This window comes from Pteropus medius, unplaced genomic scaffold (genome assembly GCF_902729225.1).
Source record: "Pteropus medius unplaced genomic scaffold, Ma_sr-lr_union100, whole genome shotgun sequence".
Lineage (NCBI taxonomy): Eukaryota > Metazoa > Chordata > Mammalia > Chiroptera > Pteropodidae > Pteropus > Pteropus medius.
In genome coordinates, this window is record NW_024351729.1 from 2,356,527 (window position 1) to 2,378,392 (window position 21,866).

At 30.5% G+C, this 21,866-nt stretch overlaps 1 protein-coding gene and 1 pseudogene across 4 annotated transcripts in view; one reads left to right on the forward strand and one right to left on the reverse strand.

Annotated features, from left to right (window-relative positions):
* The window catches only part of GLS (glutaminase), a 70,229-nt gene that overhangs the window by 18,746 nt on the left and 29,617 nt on the right, over nucleotides 1-21,866 (forward strand). For 3 of the 4 annotated variants that reach the window (XM_039844279.1, XM_039844281.1, XM_039844280.1), the window contains exons 5-12: nucleotides 291-370; nucleotides 2,502-2,665; nucleotides 7,197-7,255; nucleotides 14,814-14,846; nucleotides 14,934-14,992; nucleotides 18,069-18,135; nucleotides 18,672-18,722; nucleotides 21,168-21,344. In XM_039844279.1, the coding sequence (XP_039700213.1) occupies nucleotides 291-370; nucleotides 2,502-2,665; nucleotides 7,197-7,255; nucleotides 14,814-14,846; nucleotides 14,934-14,992; nucleotides 18,069-18,135; nucleotides 18,672-18,722; nucleotides 21,168-21,344 (690 nt within the window). Of the gene's footprint in view, nucleotides 1-290; nucleotides 371-2,501; nucleotides 2,666-7,196; nucleotides 7,256-10,120; nucleotides 10,284-14,813; nucleotides 14,847-14,933; nucleotides 14,993-18,068; nucleotides 18,136-18,671; nucleotides 18,723-21,167; nucleotides 21,345-21,866 lie in introns of those variants that run through there. The other variant, XM_039844282.1, reaches the window with a different exon arrangement.
* On the reverse strand, nucleotides 15,188-15,305 carry LOC120587786 (uncharacterized; annotated as a pseudogene).

The following is a 21,866-nucleotide window of genomic DNA, read 5'->3' on the forward strand; positions in this document are numbered from 1 at the left end:
ATACTAAGAGCTATTTTATTTCTTCTCCATATTGAAAGATTTTAGATAGTGAAACCCTACCAGTATGACTCTGATTAAAGAAATTCTCTATTTCTTTCCTTTAAAACAAGTAAATCCTAGTTTCTCTAAATCCTTAGTTTTTATGATTATTGTTGTAAAGATAGACTACCAAGCAACTGAGTGCTATAAAATAACTATTCATTGGTGGAAGCTAAATTGAGGGAAATAGTAGAAGAAAATATTGTATTTCTATGTTATATTTGTTAATTTCTTTCTAATATTTTGATTAGGTTGCAGATTATATTCCTCAACTAGCCAAGTTCAGCCCTGATTTATGGGGTGTATCTGTTTGTACAGTAGATGGACAGAGGTAAGTTTATTTTAAATCCATGAAAACTATCACTCATTTGTAAAGTAAAAAGTTGCAAAACATGCAGGATTTCATGAAGTCCATGAAAGTGATCTTTGGGAAATGCTCATACTGCAGGCACAGCCACTGACAAATCTAGAAGAATTATAAAAAGGATAATGATGTGAAGGTGCTGTAAAGATGATTTGATTTTAAAAACCTGTGAATTAAGGAGAGGCCCTTGGAAAAATGGATAAAGTTCTAGAATATTTTTTCAAGAATGACTTTTTATTATCCTGTGGGTCAGACATAAAGATTTATTATCATGTTGTAACTTGGTTTTGTCAATTTAAAAAAGCTATTATATTTTTACTCATTTGAGGACTTAGCTCAGAGGTAGTCTTTGGGGTTTTGTTTTGGTTTGGTTTTTACAAGGTAATTATTTTTTTAAAATATAACATATAAAATAAAGTATACATCTCCTGTGTGTATATAGCTTAATAAATTTATATCAGAGATGTAATTGTACCCTAAATTTTGTTAAAACAAGTAATTTAGCCTTAAAGTTTTAGGTTTTATTTTTCAAAATAATGTCCCAGTTAAAGATTTTCCTGCCATTTGTTAAATTTTGATCTAAGTGCCTTCTAATTGACCTTTTTATTTTTTACTAATTATCCTCAAGTATTTATAGTAAAAAAAGTATGATTTAGCCCATTCATCCTTAAGATAAGGAGTCTGAGTCTCAGAGTTTGTATAATACTGGAAGAGAACGAAACCAGCAACTAGTAGTGTATTTAACTAGATATTAAATGGACTATGTTAACATCTAGTCATGATGACAGGCTTTTAGCCTCATCTGGGCCTGTGAAATATACTAAACACTGATTGTGTGTTGAATTTAATATTGGGTGCTGTAAAAAGACACAAATACATAAGATGTGGCTTTATCCTTATGGAACACGTTCCAGTAGGGAGTGATATTCCTATTTTTGTTGGAAGAAATGATTTCTCATGTACTGGACATTTTTATATTTGGAGGAAATTACTATCCTGTATTGCTTGCACATTGTTTTTCTCAAACATTCTTTGTGTGTAGAGATGATTCTTTTAGTTTAATTTTCTTATGTAGAGAATTTTAGAAGTTGACTTTGACTAGAACGTATGTGTTTTTAAACTCAAAGGTGGTAGTATTACAGGCTTTTGTCAGGTTTTAGAATGATTGTCAAGTTATAATGTGAATGAAAAGTATTCACACATTATAGGAAAAATATACTTTGCTATGTATACATATGTAGTCATCTTCTACAATATACTTAGAAGTGAGGTGACCCTCTGACATCTCTGTTAACTCCTATTTGCCCAGTGGCAGTTATTAATAGAACCGTTTCACTATGAATGATTTTCATTCTGAACGAATGTGTGCCTGTAATGTATTGGGGTAATGTTCAGGGCACCTGGGATACTTTGGCAATACAAAGATCTTTGTCCTTGTGAAGCTAAGTTATAATGGAGTCAGTGAGCATTTTTCCATTTTGAAACCTATTCTCTACTTCATGTGCATCCTCATCTGATAACATGAAGCTTTCATTTTATTGTTTATATGGTGATAATGACTGCCATTAGTGCCTGCTCTATTAGGTTTATAATACTGGATGCCATTTCTTTTAATGGGGCTGAAATTGTGTAAATATAGTTGCCAACATGAGGCATTTGTAGATAGGGTCTCAGAGGATGGTATTAAATCTAAATTGAGCTCTATTTAAAAATTAACCATGGCTTAGCCATTATTAAAGCTATAAGTAAAAAAGTATAGTGACTAATTTCTAAAAGGGCTAGTTCTTTTAATGTGGTTAAATATAGATAGGAGTAAGAAGGATCATATCCTCTTTCCCTCAGATGAAAATTTTCACATTACTTATCTAATTTTGAATTGTTCTATTACTTGCGTACTCTTAAACCTTTGCCTTTATTTGCCATGTCCCTCTTAAAATAAACATTCTTATATTTGTTTTTTAATATCCAAGTAAACCTGTGGTTGAATTATGGGAACTCTTTTGTAAATTAGAATTAACATGTAAAAATAACAATTCCAGTTATTCAGTTACTTTTTTTCAGTTGATCTTAATTATTTTTTAAATCTGCTTTTACGTAGGCATTCTATTGGAGATACCAAAGTTCCATTTTGTCTTCAGTCCTGTGTAAAACCTTTGAAATATGCCATTGCTGTTAATGATCTTGGAACAGAATATGTGCATCGATATGTGGGGAAAGAGCCCAGTGGATTAAGATTCAACAAACTGTTTTTAAATGAAGATGGTAAGAATTACATGAAAATTCATTGGAAAAAGAAATACCTCTCTTTCCTATGTAAATCTAAGTAGTTATTTTTTCTTTTTTTTTTAAGAACTTAAAAACATTCATACTTTAATTTTTCACGGAATTCTATGAAACTCACAAAGATGGTTTCATTGCCTGCTTCTTAAAATGGTTATGATAGGCATCTCATACCACTGGAAAGTGGGTTAAGAAGTGGGGCAGGAAGTAAAGATTTTCACTTTATAGCCACCTATAGCGGAGTATCTTGTACATATCGCAATGCCTGGAATTTGCTTTAAAATAATTCAGTGGAATGTAGCTGGGAGTGCTGAGTGTGATTATTACTATATGTTGGTAATTATGGAGCTAAATGATGAATACATGGGTGTTTCTATTCTTTCTACTTTTATATTTTGTATATATTTGAAAACTTTCATAATAATAAGTGTTTAATGGTGGCCCTGGTTGAGGTAGTGTTTTTGCTATTTCTGTTTTATTAGATTTAATATTTCAGAGAAACATTTTGCATTAAATAGTTGGACAACTGACAAGTCTTACTACTTTACAGGAATCTAAAAGAAAAGGAGAAGACAAAGGTAGTACTTTTGATCTGATAGTAGTTGGTGTTTTGAATTTAAATACCAATCCATGGATTGGTTTCTATATTTTAATCTTCTAGACATATGCTAGATTCCTCATTGTGTGATGGGTTAAGGCAGACTTAAAGCAAGAGTGAAGGAATTCTGTGGTTGCAGTAATGGTTGGGAGAAATATACATTTGTATTTTTTCTTCTTATTTTACTTATACATGGAATCTAAAAAACAAAACAAATGAACAAATATTAGCTTATTATACTAAGCTAATATTTGTCTTTAAATTGTTGCCTTTATTCTTCTGGATAAAAAACGAAATGTAGTTTATAGTCATTATTGTATTTTTTAATGAAATTATAAGACTAGTATTTTCTTATGTTTCCCTATTTATTTCGAGAGCAATTATATTTTCTTACTTCATATCATCTTTCTATCCTGATGCTACATTTGACTTTATGGAGATTACCACAAACTAGCAACTTCAATAAGGACATTACATGCAGAAGTTACCTTATTTATTAAATTCACTGACTTCAAGACTTAATATGAAAAGAATTAATGTTTTTGTTCTAGCAAGATTAAATGTTTTACAAGAAGAGTTAATACTTTCCTACATAAGGCAAAATAGAATAATCTAGGTGTTTCTGGTGAATTGATTGATTTTTGAGAGAGGTATTTAAAGAATTAACAGATATAGAAATTTGAATGTAAAGAAGTATTTCAGAAACAAAAATAAATAAAATGGGTCTGGGATAAATGAACTTAACCTTATAAGTAATACATTTTTTGCCATGTACATTTGTGATTTTAGAAATTAGGATTTATGACACCATAGTCTATAAGAAAAAATTCATGATAAGAACTCGAGAATTTAGCACTGGTTTATAATAACTAAAATATAAAATTTAACGAGATTTTTGCCTTGATATTCTTTGACTTTTTCCAAGCCTGAGCCAATACCAGAAATCCTGAAGTAATGGCAAAATGAAGGCTTCACTATACCATTCCTGTCTGAGTTCTGCATAAGTTCTGTGCTGTAGAATCTGGTTTTAGACTAGACTCAGGAAAAAACAATTTATAGGTAGATTTATGGTGAAACTATACTTTGTATATGTGCATGTATAACTATGTATCTAGAATTACAAAATTTAAAAAAATATTGTAGCTTTATAAAATCGTGATAAGATTAGTATGAATATAATGAATAGATAAGAGAAATTATAGTACTTACTTTTAATATCAGTAGTTTTAAAATGCTTTACAGCATACAAAGTTTAGTCCTATGGTGGGTAGTTGGCTGATAGTTTCTATCATAAATGAAGAAATAAGTTACTTGCTGGCGATGTCAAGCTTGGACATCCTAGTGAAGTCTTTTTCTAATTTATAGGAGAAATTAGGTTAATTAACATATTTTTTATAGTCTTCTCCCCTATGTTGTTAACAGCTATGGAGGGTATGTGGGCCTTGATTCTCAGAGTAACTTATGCAACTAATACTAAAGGACACAGAAAACAATTAACATACATCTAATACATGGAAAAAAAGACTCAGGCATTGCATACTCCTAATTATAAGTGTGTAATTGACAGAAACCAAAATGTGTATGTTGGTTTATATGTGTAGCAGATTTGAGAAAGAAAAGGAACTGAATTACATGAGGAAGATAGGACTGAATTGTATAGAAATAACAAAATTTAAGGTTCATATTAGCAGTTTGAAAGTTTTTTTCTGGTATGATGTGAAAGAACTTTGTCTGTGTTTTATTGCCTTGGAGTGAGAAAAAATACTTCTTCAAATTAACCAGTTAGGGGCATTCTAGTTATGCCCATAAATTTTAGATGTGGCCCATATCCATTTTATTATACTAAGCTAATATTTGTCTTTAAATTGTTGCCTTTATTAATTAAAGTGTTATTACTGCTGTCATAAATATTTTTAAATTCAAAATTCAAAATTAAACCCTTTAATTCTTCCTCCCTCTACTTATGGCAAAGCAGGAAAAAGGTAGATTTTTATAGTCACAGGTTGTAGATGGAGGTTTATACTGCAGTAAATGCTAGTGTTATGCTATAATAGCTCTGGTGTATTTCCAAACATTCATGTGATCTCAGAGAAAGCAAACTTCTCTTAGTATTTTTTTGAAATAGGCAAAATCTTGGCTACTGTAATACTCAGATTGTGCTGTTTTGTTTTAACTTTTGGAACTAGTCATTATCATGTGTAACCCAAAATGTACAATGTTTAAAGCATAGCTATTAAGTCATGTTGTTGATCTTATATTAAGGAAAACTAGTAGACTGTCAGTTATCCAATTTTTTGTCTTTATTGATTTTTTAAAAATTAAATATTAACAACTATATTGAGATATTCCCATATCATATAATTTACCCATTTAAACACACAGTTCAGTAGCTTTTAGTATATTCATAGAGTTGTGTAGCCATCACCACAATCAATTTTAGAATACTTTTATCACCCCCAAAAGATACCCTGCACCTATTAGCAGTCAGTACCCATTTCTTTTCTATCTCTAACAACTAGTAATCTGCATTCTATCTGTATAGATTTACCGATTCTGGACATTTCATATAAGTGGAATTATTTAGTATTTGGTCTTTTATGACTGGCCTGTTTTACTAAGAATAATGTTTTTAAGGTACTTTCATGTTGCAGCATGTATCAGTACTTCACTTTTTAAAAATTGCTGAATAATATTTCCATTATATGGATAATAATACCCCATTTTGTTTATGCACTCATTGGTTGATAGGACATTTAGGTGATTTTTCACTTTTTGACTGTTATCAGTAATGTTACTTGTGAATATTTGTGTACAAGTTTTTGTGTGCACACATTTTTATTTCGCTTGGTTATATACTTGGGAGTGGAATTACTGGGCCATGTGAAGAGCTGCCAGGCTGTTTTCCTGAGCTCAGAGTTGTTTAGCCATAAGCTCAATTCACAGAAGGTAGCATGCTTGAAATTCAAGGATACTAATAATGTAGCAATAACAATGAATTCTGCTAGATTTGTCAAGTTAGATAAGAACTTAATTACTACCACAAGCAGAAAATTTAGGAATTATGCTTTCAAATAAATGTTTTCAGTGCTCTAAGAGTTTTTGTTTGGCTTTTGTGCTGTGTCATGAATGAAAATGCTGAGATTTGAAATTCTATTTATTATAAGAATTAGAAGAGGTAGGATTTTGTATGAACTTAAATTATAAGTAATTTTTAAAATTGTATAAGAAATACATCTTTATTGTCAGAAAATATAGAAAGCATAGAGGATACAATTTAAATCCCCTGTAATCGTTTATAACTCTATGTATCACTTGTTAGTGTTCATATTTTCTTTTTCTGTATATGTATGCATATATACATAAACATAAAATAATTAAATTTAAAATTGTGTTTACACTAGATGTGCTTTTTCCAAAATGGTTTTTAATATTATTTGAGTGCTTAAGGATGTGCTAGGTACTTTCTAAGCATTTCATGTATTTTAATTTATTCAAGCATTATGACTTGCTGAGATTATTACTTGTAGTTTACAGATGAGAATATTGAGACACAGTGAAGTTCAGTTACTTGCCCATGATCAAAAGCTAGTAAATGGCACAAGTAGGCAATTTGGATGTTTTCTTACACTACTATTCACTGCCTTGCTGTACATGAACCTTTTTGTACATAAATCTTAGTACCGTCTTTCTATACATGACTTTTTGTTTGCCTGTATGATTATAGCAGCTTCCGAGAAGTGTATTACTGGTTTGATATGTAAGTAACATAAATGCATTCCTCCATACCCATTCATTTCTTAAAAAGAACTGTAGCAATGGCTTACATAAAGAAATAAATATATGTTTGTGGAAGTACTTATCACAGAAAATTATATCAGGTATTTGAAATAATGTTGTTGCTTTTATATTTTGTAGATAAGCCACACAATCCTATGGTAAATGCTGGAGCAATTGTTGTGACTTCATTAATAAAGGTAAAATGTTGACATTTCCTTTTAACCTAGTAAACTTTTTAAATGAGGCATAAAGGTGAATTTTGGATTCTTTATGTAGAGCTGTTTTAAAGTTTTCTTTTGGTGTTAAAAAGTTAATCTTATGGTTTAAAATTAGGATATTTATTTGTATCAACATAAATGATGTAATTTCAAGGGCAAAATTAAAAACAGATGACTCATTTTAAATTTCAACAGTTATTCTTGACCTGAAAATGGTAAAAATTCAAAAAGAAGTCTCTGCCGAACATTATAGGCACAGAAGTTTTTCTTCTTAAAGTTTTGATATTTTTTTTTTCTTTCTCTTTCTTTTGGCTCTTCTAGAATGAACAGATATAAACAGTTAATAGCATTTTACTGTTTAATGTTTGTCATCAACATATGTAGGAACAAATGTTCTGGTACTTTGTGTTAAGACAAAGTACATTTACCTTTGAATATTCTCAAGTCCTGTATACTTTCATGAACTATAATCATGATTTTCATTTGAACTTGTTTTGTTTTACTTCATATAATAACTAAAATAAATAAGATTTATTCCAATTATTGTTATATTATTTTTCTTATGTTTTGGTTTGCATTGTATGTTTTGATTTTTTTTTTTTTTTAGTGTCTGGTTTACCTTAATAATTGGAAGCTCTAATTTTGTTTGAAATAAGTATTTGAAAATGGTTCTATTGTGTGATACTGTTTAGATTTTTAATTTCTAATTGTAAATTTCAGTTATATTTCATTTGTGTTTGGAACATTTATATACTTTCTTCAGTAAATCTGTGCCTATCTATTCCAAGCTTGAAAAAAAAACGTAACTACATGGCTTCATTAGATGCATTACTGAGGGTGGGCTATCCTGGTTACACAAAAATGTTTCTGTATAAATTATGCTCTTGGCCCAAATAATAAAAATTCATCTGATTTGCTTACTAGAAATCCTCTCTTTCATGAATTTTATATTTTCATGAGAATAGCCCTTTAAAGTAGAAGACTATCTTGAGAATATATATGTTTAGTTATTTTAGGGCAAATGTTTCATAAGCATTGGCCCACTTAATTCTTATAACTCTAGTTAAGTAGATATTATAGCCAAGTGTTATTTTTTAATGTAACTAATTTTAATAAGCTATGCAAATGTTCATTTTTTATATAACTATTTTACATAAGAGAAAAGTTGTCAGTTTGAGGTGAAAGAAACTATTTGTTTATTGTAGAAAATTACAGTATGAATATGTGCTGGGCCTTTAGGTAGCTTACCTAAAGGTTATAGTGTGGGCCCTTAAAATAAAATTCAATAAATACTGCAATGAGAGAAAAGTCTCATTAATAATTGTTAGATTTGAACAAGTAACTGAAATTAGAGATAAGGAAAGTTATAATATAATGTACGTGTTAATGCTTGATGAGAAAACCATTAGAATGATTCTGAACTTTTTTTGGATCTTCCCAGAAAAAATGTTCAAGTATAATATGATTTTATATAAACTTCTGGGAGTTCACAGATTCTTTGATGCTTGATCCATGGATCCCAGTTTAAGAACTCTTTCACTGGAGAAAAAATTAACATGGCACACCAATAGTATTTTCAAGAAAAGGCATATATAAATTATTAATAGAATCCTTCCTTAACTGCATGCAGTTAAACCATCTTTATTTTAATGATTCATGGATTTAATATACCACACTGAAATGCTGCATGTGGAAAATGCATGTCTGGTCATATCATAATGTAACTTCATTATTTTCACTTACCACGTTCATTCACAAGCCATAAACTATACATTGAGCCACATTAATGTGAGCACTTAGAAACAGTTAAAACGTGCATACACAAGTGTGGTTCAGTGTCCAACAGTGCAAAAATTTAACTGAGTCATCTTATATTTACAAATTCGAGAAGTGATTGTAAATTTATAGAAATTTTAAATTTACTGACAAAGTTGGAGGCTTTGGGGTATGGTTCATATTTAAGGTCACTTTCTTTGAATTTTTGTTTTGTTTTTAGAAGGTGTTTTACAAGTTTTGTTTTGTTTTAAATGAAGTTCATCTAAATCTTGGAGGGGTAAGCCTGCTCTGTAAAACTGCCCCAGTAAATAATACTTTTCTTATATTCTTTTTAAAAAACAATTCAAAACACTTATAAATATCCGTATGTGATCTCTGCAAGTTGTATGATCACATAATATTTATGAATTGGTCATTGAATTTGAGGTAATAAAACCATAACCAAAAGGGTCTTCATCTCAGCCCTGTTTATATATAGATGCAGTGAGGAAACGGAGACTGGATAGGTTCTTACAGCAGCAGAAGTGGGCTTGAGCTAAATCTCCTGATTTTTTGTTTGCTGTTCATTATAATTCCTTCTGCCATATTTAATGTAGGTGTTTGCTGTTTCTCTTGATGGCATCTTTGTCTTTACCTAGCACAGTTATATTATCCAAAAACCAGAAATTTTATTTTCTGAATTTTCATTTATACTAAAGGTACCAATTTATTGGCTTAAAAGTCACATCTGATTTTCAGTGGTATATATAGGCATTCTTTAGACATCAGTCGGTGCCTACTATTTGTAAGAAACTAGGCTCTTTTCAAGGAGTTTACATTTGAATACTCAGAGCCTAGATATTTTACTGTGGCTACTAGATATGAATTCACTTTTTTAGCTCTTTTAGTTGAATACCTTAAAGCTATTTTTTTCTGTCAAAAATCAAGATTTTATTACGGTACTATTAAAACATTCTCCTCATGTCACTTCCCCTCCCACACACAAGAAAATTAAGTAGAGTCTTTAGTAAGACTCTTTATTTCATAATTTTGTAGTATTGATATTTTTTCCTTGTAGGATTGGTGGTGATCCTCAGGAAATGGGGGAAGAGGCAGAGCAAATGTTCAAAAGGATTAGCAGATTGTGGAAAAAAAAGGAGGATTTGGACAGAAGGAACCTGTTGCATAAATTCTTAACTACTAAACTTATAGAAAACCGCCAATATTTAAAATTTTAAACAAAGCTATATAGGTAAATACCTTCATAAAAAGAAATCTTATTTTGTACATAAAATGCACATAATTAAAAAAATCAAAGGTACTATACTTCCTCTCTTTTTCTCTGTGGTAGCTACTAAATTTAAAAATACTTTTTGATGCAGTTTGTTTTATTTGATGGTAATGTGGTTGCTGATTTAAAGGAAAGAGGGAAAATAAATTTGAAAGGAGCACAATTATTTTGGATAAATATCAATATCCTTATGTAATTTTTTCTTTTCTAGTGGTAAAAATTTCACCTAGTTTCAGTTTAAAAGGTCTGGTGATAACTTGAGGGTTAGAGTGGGAAAATGAGGACAGCGTATTACAAGATAATTACCGTACTTCTTTTTTTTTATTTTAAAGATAAAGAGTAAGTTACATTGTCTTCTATGTTTGTCTCTAGTCTAGTGGTAGTTTCTAGTTTTTGTTATTTGAGGAAGCTCAAATTTTTAAAATCATAAGTATTTTTGTATTTAAAAAAATCAGAGTTTTCGCTCTCAAAAATAATTTAATCATGCTCCATAAAAATCAAGACAAATTTAGTTAATATGTATGTAATGTTCAGTTTGGTCATGTTAGCAATAACCTGTTAGACTTGTTTGTAAGCCACATTTTTAAGGTGGTTTGTGGCTTGGGGGACCAAAGAGCAATGGATGATGCCCTGGACTTAGTGACATTCATAACAAAGGATTTTATTGATTTATTTATTTCATGCTTATATCAATTGATGTATTTGAGGTTTCTTTTAAATGAAAGCAGATAATTTATTGCCAATAGAATTCACTTTTCTGTTACTGTATTTTTAAGGTTCATCTATGAAAATACTAGACTTACAACATTATTTTTTACCTGTAATATCTATTATAATCCTCCAAATATTTAACTTTAAATTAGTTTCTGTGGCAAGACTAAACTAGGAGTAGTTTCTAAAATCATTTTCAGTTACCTCTTTTTGCCTCTTTTTTGTATGCCACTTTCCTCTGTGATCTCTGATTTTCAATTGGCTTTTATATCTCCATGCTTATGAAGATGCATGTAAATCAAGTGATTTACACAGAGTAACTGATTAATGCAGTTACTTTAAATGAGTCATTTTTATGTTAAATTTATTGGCAGATATCCCTGTTAACAGTGACATTTTTGCCTATTATGTGTAATACATGATTCAATTCACGAGTATGTTGTAAAAACAGGTTGTAAAAGCATTCCAATATAGTTATTAATTCTTTTATTAGCCATTGTTAAAACTCAGTGCCTATCAAATTTTCATTCATAAAGTTTTCAAAGGAATGTAAATATCAGTTCTTTAACCTGATAGGTATGTTTATAGAAAAGTAATATGTATAAATTTCTAATCTTACTACCCTATTTAAAGAAGCCATGTGATTTGCTTTTTAAAAGTCATTTGGTGCATGAATTAGAAATTTTGGTAAATATATTTTGTCTAATTGTTTTCTTAAAAGTTTTTTTACTATATTATTTACTATAACTTTTTCAAGATTAAAATAACATGATATCTAATAATGCTGCATAGTTTTTTTAAAACTGATAAACATATCCTTGTGTATGGAAATTCTTTTCCAAGAGATAAAGTGACATTGGTAGTTTTAAAACTACCAATTTTCAAATTTCAGTTTTCATGTATGCGTATAATCTGTCTTTTGTCCAAATTTTCTCCCACTCTCATGTTTCCCTGATTTTACCGTGGTGCATTGCTTCAGGTTATAAAAACCTCTTGGGCACCAACAAAAGAGAACATTTTGAAATAATGGAGTCAGTGGTATTGATATGTGAATCACTGAAATGACTGGGAACAAGTCCTCTTGTATACCGGGTTGTTTCCACAACCTGATTTCAACAAAATGGAATGCAAAGATCTACACAAGTTGTTAGTTTTTAATAACAGCATTAAGCATAATTTTTGAGGATAGATTACTGTGACTTTTATATGTAATGAGATAGATATGTAAAGTACTGAGTGACATTGCTGTAATAAAATCTTTTCTATTTCCATCTACTCATGGACTCTCAGGAAGATGTCTCAACTCATACATCCATAAAAATTTTAAATAGTAAGAGAATTAAAATTCTAGTAGAAGAAAATATCCACTGATACATGAACTAATTAAAAATCAATTACTATTTCAAAAGGAAAGAAACTATTCTAAAGGAACAATTTTGTAAATTAGCGTGAGAAATTATTAGCAAATAAACATTTTCCTTTAACTGTATATGAGAATTTACAAAAATACACATTAAATAAACAATAGTATAACCAGCCTCTATGTGCCTATTCCTTTTTAGTTTTCACATCTGTTCCTCCACATTGCTGTTCCCCACTTAGATAATGATGGGTTTTTTTACAGTTCATGGTTTTCCTTTTTTGGAGTGGGGGGTATTTTTGTGTTATTTTTTTTTCCCTCTAACATCTTTTCAAATAAACTTTATGCAGTAACTTTTTCAAAATTAAAATAATATGTCTTGTTATTAGATCCCTAGGGTACATAAAATATTTCCAAGAGATACAGGGGCAAATATATTTTATTGACTTAAGGTAAATGCTATTTTCAGGATACATAATAAGAACAAACATTAATCAAATGCTTTTACATTTACATGAGGAACTTTAGGAGAGGCTTTTCTTGAGTCAACACATTTTTTACATTATCTGCCTAGAACATTTCAAGTAGCTTACCCAAATTTTTTATAATGATAGACAAGTGAATATCATTTGTTTCTTAAAAACAGCATAAGAGCAAAACAATCGTACTTGAATTTAGTTAAACTGCAAAGTAAAACAAGAATGTGACCATAATCTAGAGTCGAAACTTTTTTTTAATTCAACATGACAGATAGATAAAGAAAATTTGTATCTTATAGGGCACAGGTTAGGTCAGAGAATGAAAGTTCAATATAGCTTGTTTATTTTATATCGATTATTTGTATAACCAGTAATTATCCATGTAACATCTCAGTTAAAATGCTGACATCCTTTTCCAAAAGAGTTGGGGTTTTTTTTGTGTGCTTTTTCAAAAGGTTTAAAAAAAGGTTTTTGTGGTTTAAATGTTGTTACATATTTTACAGCATTAGGATCTATGGAATATTTTGACAACTGCAACAGTTCAATGAAGTTGGTAATTTCTTCTTTTAATTATTTTTCATTGAACAGCTTTGGAGTTACATTTCTACATTTTGATTTCTGGTGTATTATAAGGAAAGAAAACTTAAAATATGTCAAAGGACACATTAGAGAAAATACATAGTGATTACAATATGGTTGTAGCTAAATTATCCTTATCTTGTTTAAGCTTTGTTAATACTTAATTTTGACGAGATAGTGTCAAGATAGTGTGGTGTTCTTTTCAGCCACTGATTGTATATGTGTGATTGCACATCCTATCTCAAATAAGTTGATTTGTAAGGTTTCACAGATTATCAGCCACATCCTAATTCACTTGTAAAGTGGAGATTGAACCTGGCTTTTTTCAAGTAAAGAATACTCTGATACAGGTTTTGTCCCCATAATAAAATTTTAAAGTGTAATGTTTTGGATTTTTTGAGGAAGAAGTTAAATTTCACTTTTAAAACTTTAGTTGTCAAATTATTTTATTTTAAACCTGTTTTAAGAATTAGAGATGTATTGTTTCTCTTGGGTGCATATCACCAATTAATACGTTTGATTTCAGATCTACAGCTTACTGCTTTGTAAACTTCGCTGAGGTAAAATGAAACCATTTGGCTACTTGAACTGATCTACATTACATAGGTTTTTCCTATTGACATTTGCAGTAGCTAACATGTCAGAAATAGAAGTGATGAAACAATACATCTTCCACGTTCTGAATTGGAATAATGCTAAACACAAATGTAGCTAATTTTTTAGAGACTATGAAATAATATATATATATATATATATTTTAGTTCAAGTTTTGTTATATAACCAGTGAGATACTAAAGGTAGAGCTTTCTCTACACTAGTTAAATCCAGTATGTTTGCATATACTAGTAATTACAAAAGATTAGTTTTGTAACATAACTCATTTTTCTAACTCATATTGATTTAAGGTTATTTTTAAAGTATATGTAGATTTTTCTTAATTAAAAACTATAATTTATATATACTTAGTTCTTTTCTAAGGGTGAAACTTTATTTTAAGTTTTTTTAAAATGCGAAATTAAATAAATAGCATATATTCTAGCAGATTATCTGTGTCATGAAAGATAAGGGGATTTGGGGTAACTTGTATTTAAAATTTTGTAACTTTGGGTTGGGTAAAGATATACTTAAAATAAAGCATTCCCTTTGTAATTCAGATTCATTCTCAACATTTGGGTATTAATGAAAGAATATGTATATAGTTTATGTAAATATTAAATTACTTTAGTAGAAGTATTTCTTAGACTTAAAAGTACTAATGTGCAGTATATTAATTATAATGATAGCAGTTTGAAATTTTGATATTCACTTAAAACTTAACTGCAGTGGTGCCTACATTAACATTTATGTCTCATTTTTTTGCAGCAAGGAGTGAATAATGCTGAAAAATTTGACTATGTAAGTGCAATATAGAATTCAGTTTTCATGCTACATTCTATATATATTTGTTTTTGGATACTGATACTTTTTAATTTTGGTTTATAGGTGATGCAGTTTTTGAATAAGATGGCTGGTAATGAATATGTTGGATTCAGTAATGCAACGTGAGTGATTTATGACTTAGGTTTTTATAATGGTCAGTCCTTTTTAAATTAAAAATCTAGATTATGGAATTTTATTTTAATTTTTAATTTTTTTATTTTTATTTTTTTTATTTTTTGGGCGGGACAACCCTTGGTTGACCTCACAGAATGCAAGGACCTTGTCAAATTACAATCTTTTATTTTTTTATTTTTTTACGCCTTCAGCACCTGGTCTTCCTAGGTGGCTTCCCATCTAAGTACTAACCAGGCCCGACCCTGCTTAGCTTCCGAAATCAGAAGGATCGGGCTTGTTCAGGGTGGTATGGCTGTAGACTAGAATGTTATTTTAAATACTGTTTTGTTACTCCATATATGTATGCACACATTGTGTTTAGAATTAGTCTATTTTTCCTTGTTAGTCGTAGAACTTCAGTGAATAATTACCTAAAATTTCATCAATAGAGGCAAATGAATGATTTTTATATTACCTGAGGTTGGGGGGGGACACTTAAAATGCTTAACGTAGTTTTGATAAACAGCTTATGGTAATCGTGGAATTAGAAAGGACCTCAAATATACCTTAAATTACTGGCACTTAATTTTTGTCTATAATACCTGCCTTACCACTCCTAATTTCTCTGCGCCTGGCTAACCTGATTTTTACCTTAGTTTTTTATTTTGAAATTGGCAAGTCTACAGAAAAGTTGAAAGAATAAATAACTATCTGAATATCTTTCACTTATTTTTTTGATTAATATTTTATGTCATTTGCTTTTTCTTAACCTCTCTCTTTAGAAAGTTAAAAATATGTGTGTATCTCTACATACATGTATATGTACATATTCATGTATGTGGGTTTTTTTTCCTGCAACTGTTTGAAATTAAGTTGTAGACATTATGACATTTCACTCTTAAATAACTCAGCACATGTATCTTAAGAATAAGGGTATTCTACATAACCATAATACCATCAACACTTAAGAACATTAACATTAATTTTTAGATATCATGATATTAATCAGTATGCAAATGTCCCCAAATTTCCCTAAATGCCTCTTATGGCCTTTCCCTTCCCCCCTCCCTCCCCAGGAACCAGTCAAGGTTGATGCATTTCATTTGTTAATGTCTCTTTTGTCTTTTAAAAATAAAACCATCCCCCTGCCCTAGACTCTTGCTTTTTAAAAATTGTATAAAACAGCTTTTTTTTGAAGAGTGCCACCCAGTTGTTTTATAGAGCAGGAATTAACTAACTTTTTCTATGAAGGACCAGATAATAAATATTTTAAACTTATAGTCTGTGTTACAACTACTTAGTTCTACTGTTTTAGTAGGAACATAACCATAGACAATATGAGGCTGTGTTCCAAAAATCTTACTTATAAATCAGGCAGTAGGTTGGATCTAGTCCATGGGCTGTCATAGATAGTCCCTGTTTTGATTAATAGATCTGGTGTTTCCTTGTGATTAGATAAAACTTAAATAGTTTTGGCATAAATACTAAGTGATGCTTTGTATTTCACATTTCAGAGGGCAAAATTTTTCAGATTATTTGCCTTTCCAACTTTTATTCATCAGCTTAAGTATCTTTTCCAGGAAATTTTCATTAATCTCATCTTGCCCCTCTTCTGTGCTTTCATATTAACATGTTTTATTGAACTTATTTTATATCTCTCTTTGTCCGGTCATCACCATTAGGCTCTGACCTGCTTAAGATCTGGATAGTATCTTCCAATTCATTCCTGTATTCCAGTTACCTGTCAGATACAGGCTTTCGATATAGTGTTTGATGACTAGAACTATGTGCTAGGCACTGGTAGGCTCAGTAGTTAGTCCTTTATCCATACTATGTTGATTTTTGTTTTAAAAAAGCATGGCAAATTGACATGTTTATTTTCAAGATCTTTTTCATATCCACATCGTTTTCAGACCATAGAAATACTAACATATACAGTTAGAAGGGGCTGTCCACTGTGATCAGTAATACAAAGAGTTTCATCCATAGTTCCTCTTTTTTCAGCAGTCTTCTGGACACTTGTAGGTTGAGCTCTCAACTATATATCCAGAGTTGTGGAATTAAATCTATCTAAATCAAAACTCATTCTTTTTCTTCCCAAACTGCTCTTTGCTCTAGGGATCCCATGTCAGTTGATACTGCCTTTCTTTCTGTACACTTTGTTAGAATTCTAGACTTTGTAACAGACTTTACACTGTTTCTCTTCTTTCCCATCAATTCTGAAGACTTGCCCAGCCGCTGCCATGTTTGATAATCCCTCTCCTTCCCCTCTTATCACCATTAGCTATGTTCAGGCTTCCTGTATGTATCTCATTACAGTAGTCACCTAATAACATCACTCATCCTTTTTCCTCTTTTCCCAAACTGATGTCAGAGCTCCCTTTCTAAAAGGAGATGTAGATCTGTCAAGGTAACTTATGTGAAAGGCTTCAAGATTTCATTTTGTAGGGAATCAGAAGCTGTTAACATTTTTTAGCATTTATCAGTCGCGATAATTTGGTCCCAGTCTCTTTTGTTAATTTGATATTTCTCCACTTTTCTACATGAATCCCATTTCAGAATATTTGCAGTGAAATCCTGTCTTTTTATTTTTATAACTTTGTTTATACTGCATGATATTTGCTACTGCCTGGGCTTCCCTTTGAAATCTGTTAATCCATGAATGCTGTAGGGCTCATTTCATGTGTCCCTTAGTGAAATTTTCATGGATTCCCTAAATTGGAATTGACTGTTGTACTTTTGAGGGAGCGAGAAGATTCTGTAATTTTCGAGTGTGTTTTAATGGTGGAGTATTTGATAATTTAAAAATTAACTGCTTTATTCACAAAATATGAAGGCTAAGAAGGGCCTACTTAATTTCAGTCCTTTTACAGCTGAGAAAATTACAGTTGAAAGAATTGTCACTTAAACGACTTGCCCAAGGCCACATAGCTAGCAAGTGTATTGATGGAACTGAGACTAGAACCCAGCAGTCTTGACTATTAGGTCACTATTCTTTATATTGAACATTGATATACAAATTATACTACCGGACAACCATACTTTTACAGAAAATAAATAAAGCACATTTTTTCTTTCTTCTAGGTTTCAGTCTGAAAGAGAAAGTGGAGATCGAAATTTTGCAATAGGATATTACTTAAAAGAAAAAAAGGTTTTTAAATTTTATTTTTGTTTCAAATTGTTTTTTTTTTTACTTAAAAAAAGTGAAGAACTCAACAATAGCTTTTAAGCAACTAGCTATTACTATTTAAGGTGCAGGAGTTTTTGCAAAACACTCATGAGTTAATGCTATCAAAGTGTTAATATTTATTTGTTAATAAATTATTTGTATCTGACAGTATTCAAATATTTGGCTAATTATATTAATGCAAATTTTCCTTAAGGTTTCACCCATTTACTCAAAAGTAGAATGCCTGACTGTTGTCGATTTTTTTAAGTGGCTAGTCTAGTAACTTAGTTTATGAATCAGTTTATTTTTGTCAGTTAAACTAGTATTTAGAAATCTATATATGATGTAACTTTGCTTTATTCATTGTTTCATGGTTATACCCTTTTATAAGTTATGCGCTCTTTTGTTTTTGATTAAAATGAAACATTTATGTACATTTTAAATTTAATCCTTAACCTATGTTGCGTATATTTTTTTCCCGTGTTCTTATGTTTTTAATTGCCTTTCTATTTTTTCAGTGTTTTCCAGAAGGTACAGATATGGTTGGTATATTAGACTTCTATTTCCAGGTAATTTACTTTAAGTGTATGAATTTGTGTATAAATGGATGTGTCACATTTTGCAGAATATAGATGTCTCTGAAATCTTGGCTCTAAGCCAGGAGAAAATACATTTCCCATTGACTTTCAAAAAAAAAATATCCTCATGAAAGTCTCATGTCTGTATTTCCTAAAAAGTCAGGACTTAGAATGTAATAGGGAACATTTTTTTTCCTATAAAAACATTATATTTAAGCATGTCAGAAATAACATACAGTTCTCGAATTTGGCTTCTCATTATACGCTGAACTCTGTTTTCTTAGCTTTTAAATTTTGTTTGGAGGAGTTATCAGAGGGTTCATACTCAGTGTTTTAAAGTGGCAGTTTCTCTATTTAGTTCACTTCTACATAGTGGGTATTCTTTGAAGTTAGAATAGCAAACTCCAGCTCTCTCCATATTTATGGAGGAGAGGGGCCACTCACATAATTTGCTGTGGTATAGAATTCAATTTAAGGTAGTGTTCCTGGACATTCCTCTCCTTCCCCCATACTTTCAGTTCATGGGTCTGATGGGTCTGTATTATGAAACTACATAGTAACAAATTATTAATTTCTAATTTATCTTACATTTGCCTGTCATTACTTTTGAAGGTGCTTTAATTTTAACTTTTTAGCTTAAAGACTATATAAGGGAGGTTGTTATAAAGTAGATTTTGATAGAAGTCACAGTTGTCACCTGCCTAAGGTGAAGAACTGTAAATTGGGAATCCAGACTGTCAGTATATAAAATCAAGGTCTGATCTGGCCACTTTTTAGCCACGTGACCTAATTTCAATTACTGAGCCCCAGTTTCATTTTCTGTAGCATATGCTTGACCTAACTTTCTGCATTACATTGAAAATAACATGAGATGATTTCTGTGAGATTTCTTTGAAACTATAAAGTATATGATGTAGTGTTATACTTTTATCCAGTAGCCCTTATTTTTTCCATAGCCCATATGAATTTCTTCTATGTTAAAGTTCTTTTCCTTTGGTATACATATTTAACTTTGGCTATTATAGCTTAGGTACAACTAAATCTGAAATTTCTACACCAGTGCAAAAATCAAGAGACAGCCATAGAATTCTTTCTTTTTTGTAGAAAGGCTGCACCTAATTGAACATTCATCAGGGTATCAGGAAAGTACTCTTAAATTGGGATTTATCAAATTAGGCGTATATCACCTTATGCAAACAAAATTCTGATTAATACTAAGCATAAATTGGGAAGTGCTCATGGAATTTGAATCTTTTAGAAAGCTTTTCATGATTAAATAAACATTACTATAAGCCTTCACTGAGCCTTTTGTGATTAAATCAACTTTCTATGAGTTTTTTGCTATCTGGGTTAATACAGTAAGTAGATTCTATAGTTTTGGGGAATTTGGGAAGACATTTTAATATAAATAGGCAAAAGTGAAAGTCAGTCAAAAAGTGTTTGCCAATCAGTTTTCTAATTCACTGTAGTTAGTTTTGCTTCTAAGCTGTCTTCAAACCCCTTTGTTCCTCTTTATATAGATCTTTGAAGTATGAGTGAGGAAAGTGTGTAACTTTGAGAACTCAGTTTTTTCTTCCTCTTTCCTTTTCCACCTTTTTCTCCTCTAATTTCCCCCCTGTTTTGGTTGCTGTTAATGAAAAATAAAATAGACCATATTTATTGTTTTAGTTTTTTGGGTAAATTTGAGTTAGGTCTGCTAAACTATTTCCATTAGTTTGATTATATTTAAATACAAAAATGTCATTCTGCATTGTACCTGGATTTTGCTTTTTTTAATTCATCATAGTATATCCAGCACCCATAGTCAATATCAAATAAATATTCAAATATTAACAAATGGTTTAACAGATAACGTTTTGCTTTAGGCACACAGAGCATCCAGGCTAGAGCTGTCTAATTAGATTTTTCTTCCCTTAGTCCTTTTCATGTTGCCATCTGGGGATGCTGAGTTTTGTTATAGATGAATTGTCAGGCATTAGATTTTTTTCTAAACTGGCAGTTTCTCATGTAAGTGCTGTTATAATACTGATGTACTATTATTTTATCTTAAAAATATATCATGGCTCCTTTTATCCTGTTGAATTAAAAATAATTATATTTGTGTATCCTATAAAAAGCATTAATATTTAAGCAATTTTGAATATCACATGGGGCAATTACAAATCTTAGTGCTTAGGGCCTAGGTCTTCCTATCCTAGTTCTGCCATTAAAAGACTGAGTAACTGGGAAAATCAGGATTAACCTTAAAGGGGCTAGAATTTTGTTCAAATTAAAATCTTTAGAATGTCATCATGTTGTATTAAAATAATCCCTTTGCAAGAAAAGTTTCACATCTGTATGAAATACCAGATAAAATAGATTATCTTAGAAGTTAACTGTAATACTAAAAATAATGTGAGGCTCAATTTTCAAAATTTAGTTTTGGGTTTTTTTTAGCTGTGCTCCATTGAAGTAACTTGTGAATCAGCTAGTGTGATGGCTGCAACACTGGCTAATGGCGGTTTCTGTCCAATTACTGGTGAAAGAGTGCTGAGCCCTGAAGCAGTTCGAAATACACTGAGTTTGATGCATTCCTGTGGCATGTATGATTTCTCGGGGCAGTTTGCTTTCCACGTAAGTAATTGTTTAATCTTAATTTTCTCTGGCAAAAAACTAGTCTGGACTAGTTCTTTTAAAAATGGCAATTTGAACTTTGCTTCTAAAGCTGTATATTAATTGAGAGAGAGGCTTGTTTTCAAGGTTAATTTGTTACAGAATTGGTAACGAATAAACAGTCCACCAGATGTTCTTAAGAACTTGTTTTATTTCTAGAACTTTATCATGTCTACTTTTAAGGCATTCCAATGTACAAGGTTTGTATAGACTTTCTTTTACTTTTAATATTTAGCCCTATAGAGCATACCTCAAAAATTAGTTCAGAAAGAATGCATAATTGTAATGTTTAACATTTTTGGTTATAACCATAGATGTTTTCAAGGACTTGAAGTATATTAAAGTTAAAACTTCAAAATATGCTGCTTTAAGCTCAGTTATACATTTGCCACTTGTGAAATGTATAGACTTTTCTTATTTCATTCTGCTTATGTCAGTCAGCAAACACCCTGAAAAATGTTTTAATTTTGAAAAATTTTTAAA